Genomic DNA, 12,745 nt, shown 5'->3' with positions numbered 1-12,745 from the left:
GTCTTACTGTGGAAGAGTGATTGCAATCCTTTTCTTAGCAGCAACATCCTTCATCTTGATTTGCAAATGCCCTAAGGCCATTTAATGTGTAGGATTTATGGCTCCTGCCGCTTGGCCACTTTGACTTCGAACTCCACGTTGGTAAAAGGAGAGTGAAGACAAGTGATACACTATTGTGCCCGCTTGTCACATTTTTGAAGGGAAAAGTGAATAATACCAGTAAGGAAATAAGGAGGTTCAGACGTGCATATTCCATGGAACATATACCATGTAAAGCAACTCACTATACTGACGAAGGCTGCCAAGGTTTACACAGAAATGTTGACTCTGAGATACTACAAATCCGTTGGGCCGCACACAGCGCTGCTCCACACACTGATCCCATAACCAGAGGAAGAGCAGCGCGCGGTGTCAGGATGATGGATGCGAGCGGCTGATGTGCGCGCATCGCAACCACCTCAGGGATAAAATATCAATTGCGTTTTTCCAACAGTCTGGCTGAAATATGAAGAGCTGAGCATAGGAGCGGTCCAGGCATGAAGGGCGCCACCATCGCATCTTTCTATGGCTGCGTTCTGCTGATTACAACACCGGCAGACCAAACCCACCGGTGTGAGGGCTGACGGAGGCTATAAAGAGCCCGGCAGCGGTGGGTCAGTAGGTGTTGTCACCAAATCATCATCGCACGTCCCTTCTGCGACCTGCAAGCCGACTTGGTTTGATCCCTCTTTCGGATAACACACAAAAGGAGCAGCCATGTCTCATGGATGGGGATACGGACCAGCTAACGGTGAGGATCCCAGGGCTTTCAGCACGGGTTTAGGGTTTTGTCTAACAGGTTAAGAACATGCTACCGCACTCAGCTGTCATTAGTTCAAACTTCAGCCTATACTGGAATCACTCATCTCACCTTAACTATTTCATTACTTTAGTAATTTAATTACAACTTTATAGAAGAGTATAACTGAACCATTTCCCTTAGACAGGGAAATATAGATTTTAAAAACTTTTTAAAATGTGTTTTAGCAGCTTTAAATACATGATATACTTAAAAAAGCGGACTATTGATGAGCCTACAGATCTTTGAAATAAGCACTGAAGCTGTGATCCTTCAATATTGGCTGTGCTAAGTAAAAGAAGGACGTTTTTGTATGTGGAACATTATTATCGATTCAAATTATTCAATAAAAGGATAATGGATCTGGAAATAGCAATAAAGCAAAGGCTACAACACATTTATACGTAAAAACCATTACATGTATTATTTAAACCACTTAAAAAACAATTACCATATTTTAGGAGGTACAAATGCTTCACTTGAATACAATCATTGTACATTTCAGATACTTTAACCAATAATACTTCTACTTACTTTCAATTAGTAGTAATAGTTTTGCTTTGCTAGGTAAAAAGTGGGACCCCACTGAATTTAAAGGATCTGAAAGGATCTTAAAGCAGCAGAATGGTCTAGATGACATTTTAGTGACAAATAAGTGGGCAGAAAATTCTGGTTTTGGTATGAACAAATTCACATTTATTTTTTGAATTTATATATGTATAGGACCTGACAAATGGGCAGAGGAGTTTCCTGTAGCTAATGGGCCCAGGCAGTCTCCCATCAACATTGTGCCCAAGGAGGCTAAGTATGACCCCTCTCTGAAGCCTCTCAAAGTCAGGTATGACCCCTCCAACGCCAAGGGCATTCTCAACAATGGACACTCCTTCCAGGTGGACTATGTGGACGACACAGACAGTTCCAGTAAGCACTGTTCAGCTTCTGACATACATCATAGTCAACATACAACAAGCACATGCTTTGCTTAGCTGAGATCCTTTTCACCTTCAGAGCTAACTAACTTGCGAGCATTTAAGTGGCTTGATAATTATTTTTGCATGGTGGTGGTGTTAGCAAATGTTAGCAGACTCTGTCACTGACAAATGAGCAGCAAAGACACTGGTCTCCACTGCTGATGTAATGTTACATGTTTCTCCACAATGGAGAAACATGTTAACAGACAGAAACATGAAACAGACATGGCCATTAGTGAGTTTGCCAAAGATTTCCATCCTTATTATATTCCATGTGTCATTATATTTCCTCTTCGTGTGTTTATGCAACCACCTTTGCTGTGATCATGTGACGACATCAGAGCTCAGTTTACCCTGTTCAAACTTGTGTCATTATCTGGAGGTTAACAGTACATCTGCACCACCCCACCCTGCTGCACCCCACACATTCAGCATTCACTAAGCAGTACAAATCACCAATACATAGCAATAGCACTTAATTAATAACTAATGAATTATTATTTATGAAGCAATGCAAATGTTTAAAATGTAGGCTCTGATATTACTTATAGAACAAAATGCTATGCACACCTTACTATTGTAAGGAGTGGGAGGAGCAGCATGAACAGTGAAAATCCAACTGCACAGATATAACAGTATATCACATTCATCACTGTGTTACCATCATGTTGGGAACCAACAAGAAACAGAAGGTTATTCCAAGGTTACTATGAAGTTATAAGTAATGCATTTAGTGACTAGTTTATTTAAAAAGAACATGTGCGTTTCTGTTCAGCACTCAGTGCAGCAAGAGAACAATTTAAACCAGTAAAAATAATTAATATTCAAGAATCCAAGATTTTTTTTTTTAATTCACAAATGTTAATTGAAATAGAGATGTAAAGACCAATGTACAGACAAGCCTGAAGCTGACACTAACACAAATTACAGTTATGACATATCGAATAGTATCAAGCAGAACCATGGACATGGTGCTAAATTACATTTTGTTAGAGTTTCACCACATATTGTGTCATTAACCCTTCTGCTCCCCTCCGAGGGGTGAAGGTCACTTCAATAATTCACTTTGCTCTCAATATTACTTGAAGTTGAAGTAGTTGAATCTGACAAATATGGTTTTACTCTGATGGTTAAATGAGGCTAAGCACTCGTTCTTAATTTATCAGCAACATCATGTTATGATTTGAACATGTCTGACGCCATTTTTACAAAAACAGAAAAGAAATGAAACAGATGAAAGAATTGACGAGGGATTTGTAGATCATATCAAATCTTTTATTTAAGATAAATCTTTTCCTTAATGCATTTCTAATGATTTAGTTTTTCCATTTTAACAAGTCTTGGCTGGAGGCCCTGTTTCTGGAAAGTACCGTCTGAAGCAGTTTCATTTCCACTGGGGCGCCGGTGATGACTGTGGCTCTGAGCACACTGTCAACGGAGTCAAGTTCCCCTGTGAGGTACTCAAGCTACAGGAGCTTCGAGAGTTACATGAAAGACAATTACTAGACCCATCTGCATTATACTGTGTTTGGCGAGAGGCCTGCATGTAAAAACTATATATTCTATGATGAAACTTCTGCAGGGAAAATTTGAAGAAAGTCACTGAAAGGATCATTAAATTCAAACATACTTCGACTCTTTGTTCTGTTCTAGCTTCACCTGGTGCACTGGAACACCAAGTACCCCAGCTTTGGAGATGCAGTCTCCCAGCCTGATGGACTTGCTGTGATTGGGGTCTTTCTCAAGGTGAGTGATCAGTGATTTATCACCGACAAACCGCAGACTCGGGGTGGAATGGTTTGTAATAGAAAACAATGTATTTGAAAATTGAATTTTAAAATTCAAGCGTGTGTGTGTGTTGTGCTCCAGATTGGTGCGGCCAACCCCCGACTTCAAAAAGTTCTGGATAACCTGGATGCTATTAAAACAAAGGTAAGATACAGCTGCCCTACAATTTATGAATCCAGCATTGCTGAATATAATCGTGCTCAAACTGTGAAAGTGACAACTGTTCTTCCTTCCCTGATACTTGCAGGGAAAGCAGACCACCTTCTCCAACTTTGACCCAAAGACTCTTCTTCCTGGCTCTCTGGATTACTGGACCTATGAGGGCTCCCTGACCACCCCCCCTCTGTTCGAGAGTGTCACCTGGATAGTCCTCAAGGAGCCAATCAGTGTCAGCTCTTCACAAGTAATGAACTTGCTTCACATACTTGTTTACTCCCTCTATATCAGATCATAATGAGAACGGAAAAAAACTGAGTCAACACCTAATGTACAGAAAACAGAGGTTCTGCAGCTTCATAGTGAGAAGCAGCGATCATTTTAGATAATTCAATGGATTTTTAAAGATGTTCATGGGGACTTTTGTGATAACACAACATTTCAATAACTTCAACTACAATCCAACTATTTTACTGCGGAACCTTAGTCTGAAACTGTTTTTGTAAGCAGTCATTTGGAACAAATCACATATCTGACAAAATGCTCAATTCCTTATATTTTACTTTTTACTTACATACTTTTTATTAATAATATGATCATTACTGATTATCACTCACTGTTGTGAGCATTGCTATTCCACCACCACAGACCAGAAAAAAGAGGGGACAGAAAAAAATAACTTACCCTTTAATACTAATGCTGTTGCTCAGCTGACACATGCTCTTGTCCAAAAAAAAAAACTGTGCTCAACTGCATAGAAACTGCATTGGCCTTAATGCTGGCATTAAGCATTAGGCTGTAATAGGTACATCTAAGTCCAAAATATAATGGATGGTAGAATCATAACTTCGTCTCAATGTGTTGAAAACAGTGAAATCTCAGCTCAAGATCAATGTTAAATCAGTCAGTTTTTATTGGTCTCTCATGTTTCTGTATATTAGCTGTTTCAATTATATTTAAAGTAGTAAATAAAAATAAACACATCAAATATTTTTCGGCAGCACAGTGGGGGAGTGGTTATCACTGCCAACCTCACATGTTAGGTTCATTTGTGACTCTATTGCCTGTAGGTGTGAATGCGAGTGTGAAAGTGTGTCTGCCTCTGTGTGTAGCACTGTGAGACCCGTGAGCCAGGGTGTTCCCTCGCTTCTCACCAAATGATATCTGGAATCTGCTTTTTTGAACGCAAATACTCGCCTAGTCAAAGTGATTATTACCACATATAAAATGAACAAACCATCCCACACAAAAAAAACCCCCATAAAGTGATTAATTTGAAAAAACTAAAAATATTTGTTTTAATAGCCATAATTTTGTTGTCCTACATATTTGTGACAGGTTTCTTGTAGTTGTTTCAGCTAATACTGGAGCTTTCAGAAAGGAGAGAGATCATCCTGATATGTATTTCTGTGGACACTTTACATGTCTCTTCTTCTCAGAACTGCCAGACGTCTGGTCACTAGAGCCACTGCTGCCGCAGTTCATGTACTACAGTGTTTGTAGAAAATGCTTTTTTTTATGTTCATTGTAGAGAGCACTAAAAATACTTTTTTGTATTTTAATACATTAGAGACGTCCTAATAAGTCATTTTAGTTGTACCTCAAAGCTACAATATGGAACTTACTCAGTGGTAGCATGTAACTTGAAATCAATCCACCTTGCTCAGCTGAGACCTTCCCTCTTCCTGTTGTTAAAAATCCCTCCTTCGCTCTTTATGCTCCACTACACTTTGCACAGCCCTTCAGGAAATCATCCATCCATCCATTATCTGTAACTGCTGATCCTGTGTAGGGTTGTGGGGGGGCTGCAGCCTATTGCAGCTATCACAGGGCGACAGACCGGGTACACTCTGGACAGGTCTCCAGTCTAACTCGGGGCCAAATATAATATGTTTTGGAGCATATAATGTAAAGTAGTTTTCACTATACAACCCCAATCTTTCAAAATGTTAGTTGAATATATGCAGAAAAAGATCACGCTCTAATGCGTGACTTTCCAAAGGCTCCCAGATTCTTTCTTTTCCCGTGAAAATGTTCAGAGAGTGCTGCGTACAAATGATCTATAGATATTTTTCACTAATGGTTAATGTAATCATCCCTGACGCTAATGCACAAAGATCATCTTTATCCAAAAGGTTGATCCCACCAAAGTAGAGAATGGCCTTGGTCGAATGTTGTGGTAGTGAAGGTACCAGTAGCTGAGCTCGGAAAACCATCATCCAATGTTTTGTGCATCAATTTAAAACCAGGCAAACCCCTTGTGGACAGATCTGAGATGGTGTTTAGTCACAAAGATGAGCTTCCAGCTTTCTGCTGCTAATAATCAATGAGATAACTGGGAGGACATGAGTGTTTGTTCAGAGTAAATTATTCATTCATTCTATGGTCTGCACCACGTACACTGCAGATCCCCGTTGAACAAGACTATTCATGTAAATGAATATTTGGAACTCCCAACAAAACTGACAAATGGTGTTGAGAGTATCACATACCAAATGAAATACATTTTATTATAATATACCTGTCATAAATTATAAAGAAAACCCTCAGAGTTAGTTTTCAGGGTTCAAGCACTATCAAGAGTTTAAGAACCTTTTTCATACTTTTTGGCAGGGTGGGTCTGAGCCTTGTGTTTCACTGAGATTAAACTGAGTGCCTCTATCTTCAGGGGGCAGGTTGATTCTATCCTTACATACATATATGGTACTCTACAAACTTCATATAGTTTTAATGGACAAGTTTTAATGCTCCCACGATAAAACTTGGACATACAATAAAAAGAAGCTCTGTAGAGACATATTTTCATTTCGCAGTACATCTACTTTGCCATGACAGAGAACTGCAAACATTGCTGACTGAGCCTGCTAAGGGAAATTATTCAAGCTTACAAGCTTGTTAAAGGCTACATGGCTCCCAGAAGAGACGTTGCTTTAGTTACTTCTCACACACACACACACACTAACACACACACTATTCCGACGGTCATGTACTTGGGTTGATTCCAGTAGACTGTTTTCTTTAGGCCTCTTTTCAATTAAGAATATGAATCCTAAGGGAACGGTTAATCATTTGTTTTTATGCCACACACATTTTGTCTCCAATTTGCATCAGAGAAATGATTCTGCATCCACAGGAAATTTTTGCTTCTGATTGGCTTGCAGGTATAGGATGAAGTTCTAACTCTTAATTGGCTAAACTGCACATGTTGCACTGTAGATAATCACAGATTCTTTCTGGCACAGCTGTTTTCCGTTGCTAAGAAGCATGTTTAAATTATGAAGCCACTTTTTAATATGTGGTTATGATGCAGACTGCATTACCAACATGCACTTTGGCCAAACCGCTAATCTCACCACCAAAACTTATTCAAACCACCACATAGCAACAGTTCTAACTCGGTAAGCTTACTTTGACATTCCTACTATACTGACCTAAAAGAACTTTTATCTTTGCAGCTTTGATCATTTTCCACATAAAGTAGTTGTAATTGTAGAATAAAATTAACACATTTCCACTTTGTTGATGGTACATGTAACAAGAATAAATTAGAAAGTCAGCAATTTGCATTAATATACTTATTTCTATATCGTTACAAAATGTTGAAACAACATGTCAAATTCATGAAATTTCAGGGATGCAAAGACTTACAGGGCTCATACTGCAAAAAAATCATGTAAGGTATAATCACTCTTACTGTATCTACAGCTCCTCCCCGTCTCCTGCATTTGGTAACCAAAGCGCTTTAGGCTGCTTCTTATTAACCCATTCACACTCACAATCGCACCTATGGGGGAGCTGCTATGCAGCTAGCTTACATTCACCAGGGGCAACTAAGTTGGGGTTCAGTGTCTTGCTCAAGGACACGTCGACATGTGACAGATGGAGCCAGGAATTAAACCACTCTATTTTTTTTTTTACAAATTATACTGAATACATACGCTTTTAAAAAACAAAAAAGACTTCGAGCAGGCTTTTAGCTAATGTTAAAGTTTGTGTGATTATTATTTCCCATTATTGTAAACATTCTGCCATGGTTCCCTAGATATTTTAATATTTAATTTAATGCAGAAATGCACATGATTTGCCATCATTCAGTTTCGAGAGTTTTGACAACAGTACGTTTGCATTTAAAAGGTTTGCAGCAAATGTCAATAGAATATAGTGTTTTGTCCACATGCACTTCTGTTTTGCTGATGGCGTGAACAGTTTTAAAAATGTGACTTTAGATTGGAGAAATGCATGATAGTAATGGCTGATAGTAGGCCCAGGGTGTACTTCTCACACATAGCTGCTAAGAACCCACCTGCAATACTAATAACTTATGAAAATATTCAGAGCTGATAAACAGGTATAATATTTTCAATGATCAGCAGGGTTACAACTATGTGCACACATATACACACACTGTACTAAAATGCACATTATGTCATAATGTAAGTTTTCAATCATAAAAACTACTCTAGCTGGATAAATTAGGAATTTATTTATAATTTTTGAATAATTGCAATTAATCAATGAATTTCTTATTAAATGTATACTGTTAATTTCGAAATTGTTATACACAGGCTATACTGTATAGAACTGCAACTGTTTAAGCCCTTAACAAACAATCTAGAAGAGCACAGTCACTTGAGAGCTGTCTTGCTCTCAAGTGACTGATCCAAATTCAGATATGAATTGTGCCTTTAAATTGTAGAGAATCAAGGTGCAGGATAAAGTGGTTGCATTTACTTGTCCTAATTAGAGTTAGGTCATTGTCATAATGAAACCCAACATCCTGCTAGTGAACATGACCTTTGCTTGTTTAGCTCTGGTTTCAGAACAACTGTATCTTTCTGACAGTCTAAACATTAGATAACGTGTGTAGGAATCACAGCTACTTTTATTTCTACATTGCAATTATGTTACCCACATAATGTATTTCTTTTAAAAACAGGATCTGAGCTAGCAAGAACAGTCCAGAAATGTCTTGCAAGTTTCTGGTAAAAACCTTTTTTGTTATTAGAAAGAATGATGGACAGGGACCTGTCTTTCTGTTAGTGAAGGTGCAGACACGGACAAATGCTGAGGTACTGAACCTGTCACAGAGCCACTGGTGTTGGCAGTTTAAACCTTAACTAACTTTCTCCTTTCATTGTCCTTCTTGTCTCTCCATTCTCATTAGATGAGCAAGTTCCGCTGCCTCCTCTTCTCTGCAGAAGAAGAAGATTCATGCAACATGGTCGACAATTATCGGCCTCCTCAGCTTCTGAAGGGTCGTCAGGTCCGTGCCTCCTTCAAATAGGCCCTGATTTAAAACTTCCTCACCCCTTTACTTAACATGTCTTCTTACTCCCATTGCTCTCAACGTGCAGTCGTTATTTCTATGCTCCTCCCCTCTCTTTTCTTCTCTTGTCTTCTCTCCTCTTCCTCTCTCTTATTTAGCCCTGATGAAATTAATGTGGAAAGTAGAACGAGAACTTTGCAGAGAAACTTTGCTAATGAGTTTTTATCTGGTGCTAAGAGACTTTGATTGGATAAGAATTGGTCCTTGAAATTCTCATTTTGTTCATCGTATTTTCACTACAACTAATAACCTACAAAAATCTATTTGTAGTATAACGCTGATGTGTGACAAGACAGTCTTCATCAAAATGTAGGTAGATAAATAGAAATCCATCCAAATATTCTATAAGTAGTAGTTCTGTTTGTGGTATTAAAGTTAATTAAAATATTTATAAGGACTTGCCAGAAAATAACACTCAAACAATATATGCATATATTTATTTTGTATCAATGCAATAAAAGAAGACAATGCATAGGCAGCTCTATAATATGGATGCATGTGCGCACACATATGCTACAGATGAAAAGTACACCTTGCCCAGTGCCTAACAAAATCAATTCCTCCATTTAAAATGAACTTAACTGTTAAGCTTCAGACTAGGTCTTTATCAGCTTCCTAAAGCTCTTTCTATGCATTTGATTGTGTTGTGAATTTTGCTGCAGGCAACTGCTCATATTGTTAAAGCTAAAGTTTTATTAAGGACTCATCACAAAGTGATCATATCAACCAGCAAAGACATGAACGGACTGATTTTGGACATAACATTTGTCAGCAATGAATATGCAGCTGTGCACTGTGACCACCACCTGCTAAGGTTTCAATGCAAATAGATTTTTAGTCAATGATCACCTTGTGATAATCAAGCTCTGGAATGCTGCAATATGTTGCGAAGGGTGTAATTGATGGAACAGCTCAGTGCCACGTCCAAATGGATGCATGTAGAGAAATGATAACTTGGTTATCTCTGTGTGATGAGCATCTTTCTATGTGGAGCTTTCACATCATAGAACATTGTTTGGACTCGGCTTCCGCTGGCACGTTTTATCAGAATCCTTACAAGACAAGTGCCAGTTGATTTTTTCCAAGAGCTATGACAACTGAACTACCTGTTACCACAGTGCATTAAACATTGTCTTTTAACCTCATTGTCTAAGAGTGTAAGAGACAGAGCTGTTTCTTGAAGGAATATAATGGATCATTTTTTAAACTATATATTAACATAAGATATGGTGTCGATATACAGTAGTATCTAACAGATTAGTGACAATGATAAGAGACTAGAGCAATATTACTTTCTTCTGATGTTATAGAAATGCTATAAAAACTTCAATCTTCTGTTACATTACAGAAAAATACTTCTGTCATATTAAACACAGAAAATAATTGTATCAATAAAACACGTTTTGAAGCAATTTACAGATGTCTCATTTTCCTTTTTCTTACAACCCACTGGAGTTTAATTAATGGATCAGTTCTCATCAGTTCTACTTACTGGTGCAACTATGAGCTGGATATTTGTCGTTGATATTTGTTGTCTTTCCATGAAATGTGATACAAACAAACATAGTTTCATAAAGTGCTCACTTGCTCACTTTTCAGGTCCATACCCTCTCAGCTGGTCTAATATTAAAACCTATACAATGGAATGTCGCACAAGCATTCATTAGTCACAGATTCATAGCTAGGAGTCAAAGAATCCATCTAATAAGGGTTATCTTCCAACTCTTTGTAGCAATGAGTTGTGTGCTTTTGACTGAATGGCTCAAAAACTGGTGGATGGATTGCCCTGATTCCCAGAGGATGCATTGTGTTTACTTTGGTGCTTTCCATCTAGACCCATCATCGGATTAAACTCAAAGATTTACAGAGCCGCTAAAAAACTGTTTTCATTGTCTCCAACCAAACATTGTCTACAAACTTTAAATGAGGGAGGATGGGACACAGACTTTCACATAAACTGAATGAAAATGCAAATTGTATTACAAAAGCATTGTAAAACAGTGCTGCTGAATTTGGTAGGGGATGTGAAGTTGACCACTGATGGCCTTATGTAACACTGTTTTGCTGTTTGTTGGTGTCTCTACCAATTCTCCTTTGTTAGAATCCTCCTCATCACACACCATTAGCTGGACGGTGTAAACAACCACTGTCTCCAACTGTCTCTCTGACTCAGCTGCAGTTGTAGATGAGATGACTAGGCAAACTGAGCCAAGTTATTTATAAAATTCTCTCAGCAAAGATCCGAACTTTCCTTCAAAACACTGTTCAAACTGTTGGGTGAAGTGTAGCAGATTTAGTGAACATGTGTAAAGAGGTTAGTGTCGGAGTGATGATCAACAACCTTTCCCGAGGGGGAAGGAGTTACAGTCCAGTCCGGAACATCTTTCAGTTGCTTATTACAACCAGTCACAAGATAAAGGTGGTGAAGCCCAGATTTTTAACTATTTATTTTTTTACCTAAATCTAAGCATAATGTGTTTGGGCCTGAACCCAACCCAACCGCCATGTTTGCACAGTTGTAGTTAAGCATATGACAGTTTGGAGCAAGAAATAAGAACAAAAGTTCAACCACCAGCCACTGTCTTATATTCATTGTGAGAGGTGTGATCTGCCATCAAAAGAGTTACAATTTCAACAGAGACTGATTTTATTTTAGAAAATTTACTGTCAAAATTTAGTTTCTGTGACTTCAGTTTTGACTTTTGACTGAACCTATTTCACAAACTTTGTAAAAATTCACTTGCTCAGCTGTAACATAACCAAGTTTTTTTTTATACCTGCTTAACCAATTGAAACAGCTCATATTTGAGATAGAGTAGTTTTATGTCTCAGTATATTGTTGTGGTGACTATCAGAGGCCAGGACTTTCACGCTTATTGGAGCCACCATGCTGGTAAAATATCCCATTAATAGCCTGTTTGTTATCTGTCTACTTGTACAATATGTGTGTGTGATTATAAGGGAGTGCCTGCGCAGTGAGGCCTGCTGTCTGTTATCAATCTATAGCCAGAAAATGGAGCCACGGAGAAGTGATAATTTCTCAGAACTACTTTACTCAGAGCTGTTATCGGACATAGACACACAGACTCAACTCAGTGCATCAGTACACATTCTGTAGAAGACACAAGCAGTAAAAGTCAAACTAAAAAATCATCCATTAAACTTCAACTATGATTTAACTTAAATGTGCGGTCCTGCCCTCCAGATTACTTTTGTGTGTGTGTGTGTGTGTGTGTGTGTGTGTGTGTGTGTGTGTGTGTGTGTGTTCTTTTTAATGTTTCATTTCTATTACTATTACTGTTCTATTTCAATTAGTTTTAACTGGATTTCAAACAATACATTTTTGTTTCATTTTTGTTGAGAATGTAGATTTAATTACAATTTTATTTCACGCTCCAACTCTGTTGTGGGCATTGTGGTCCAGTCTACAACAGCACACAGCTGAAGTGCTGTAGAATCAGAACGCAGTTCTGTGTGAAAACTTTATTTTATTTGTAACGTATTGTAGAACAGTGTGTAAATTGAGACGGGGTTCTGACCATTGAGCAGACTTTCATAAATCAGAAGCCTCTGCAGTTCCAATAAGAGTGAGATGTTTTCTGTTGTTTAAGCCATCAGTTGTTTCAGTACTCACTTAATTTTATAATAAACATTTTTTAAATTCGA

At 38.2% G+C, this 12,745-nt stretch overlaps 1 protein-coding gene across 1 annotated transcript; it reads left to right on the top strand.

Moving 5' to 3' along the window:
• Positions 1-448: 448 nt before the first annotated feature.
• On the top strand, positions 449-10,495 carry cahz (carbonic anhydrase). The gene is made up of 7 exons (XM_067475013.1): positions 449-790; positions 1,562-1,759; positions 3,148-3,266; positions 3,463-3,555; positions 3,679-3,741; positions 3,845-4,000; positions 8,918-10,495. The coding sequence occupies exons 1-7, from the start codon at positions 757-759 to the stop codon at positions 9,035-9,037; spliced, it is 783 nt and encodes a 260-aa protein (XP_067331114.1). The 5' UTR covers positions 449-756; the 3' UTR covers positions 9,038-10,495.
• The last annotated feature ends 2,250 nt before the right edge of the window (positions 10,496-12,745 follow it).

The sequence above is a fragment of the Channa argus genome, chromosome 14, assembly GCF_033026475.1.
Source record: "Channa argus isolate prfri chromosome 14, Channa argus male v1.0, whole genome shotgun sequence".
Taxonomy (NCBI): domain Eukaryota; kingdom Metazoa; phylum Chordata; class Actinopteri; order Anabantiformes; family Channidae; genus Channa; species Channa argus.
Note: the sequence above shows the minus strand (reverse complement) of the source record. Positions and strands in the feature narration are given on the sequence as shown.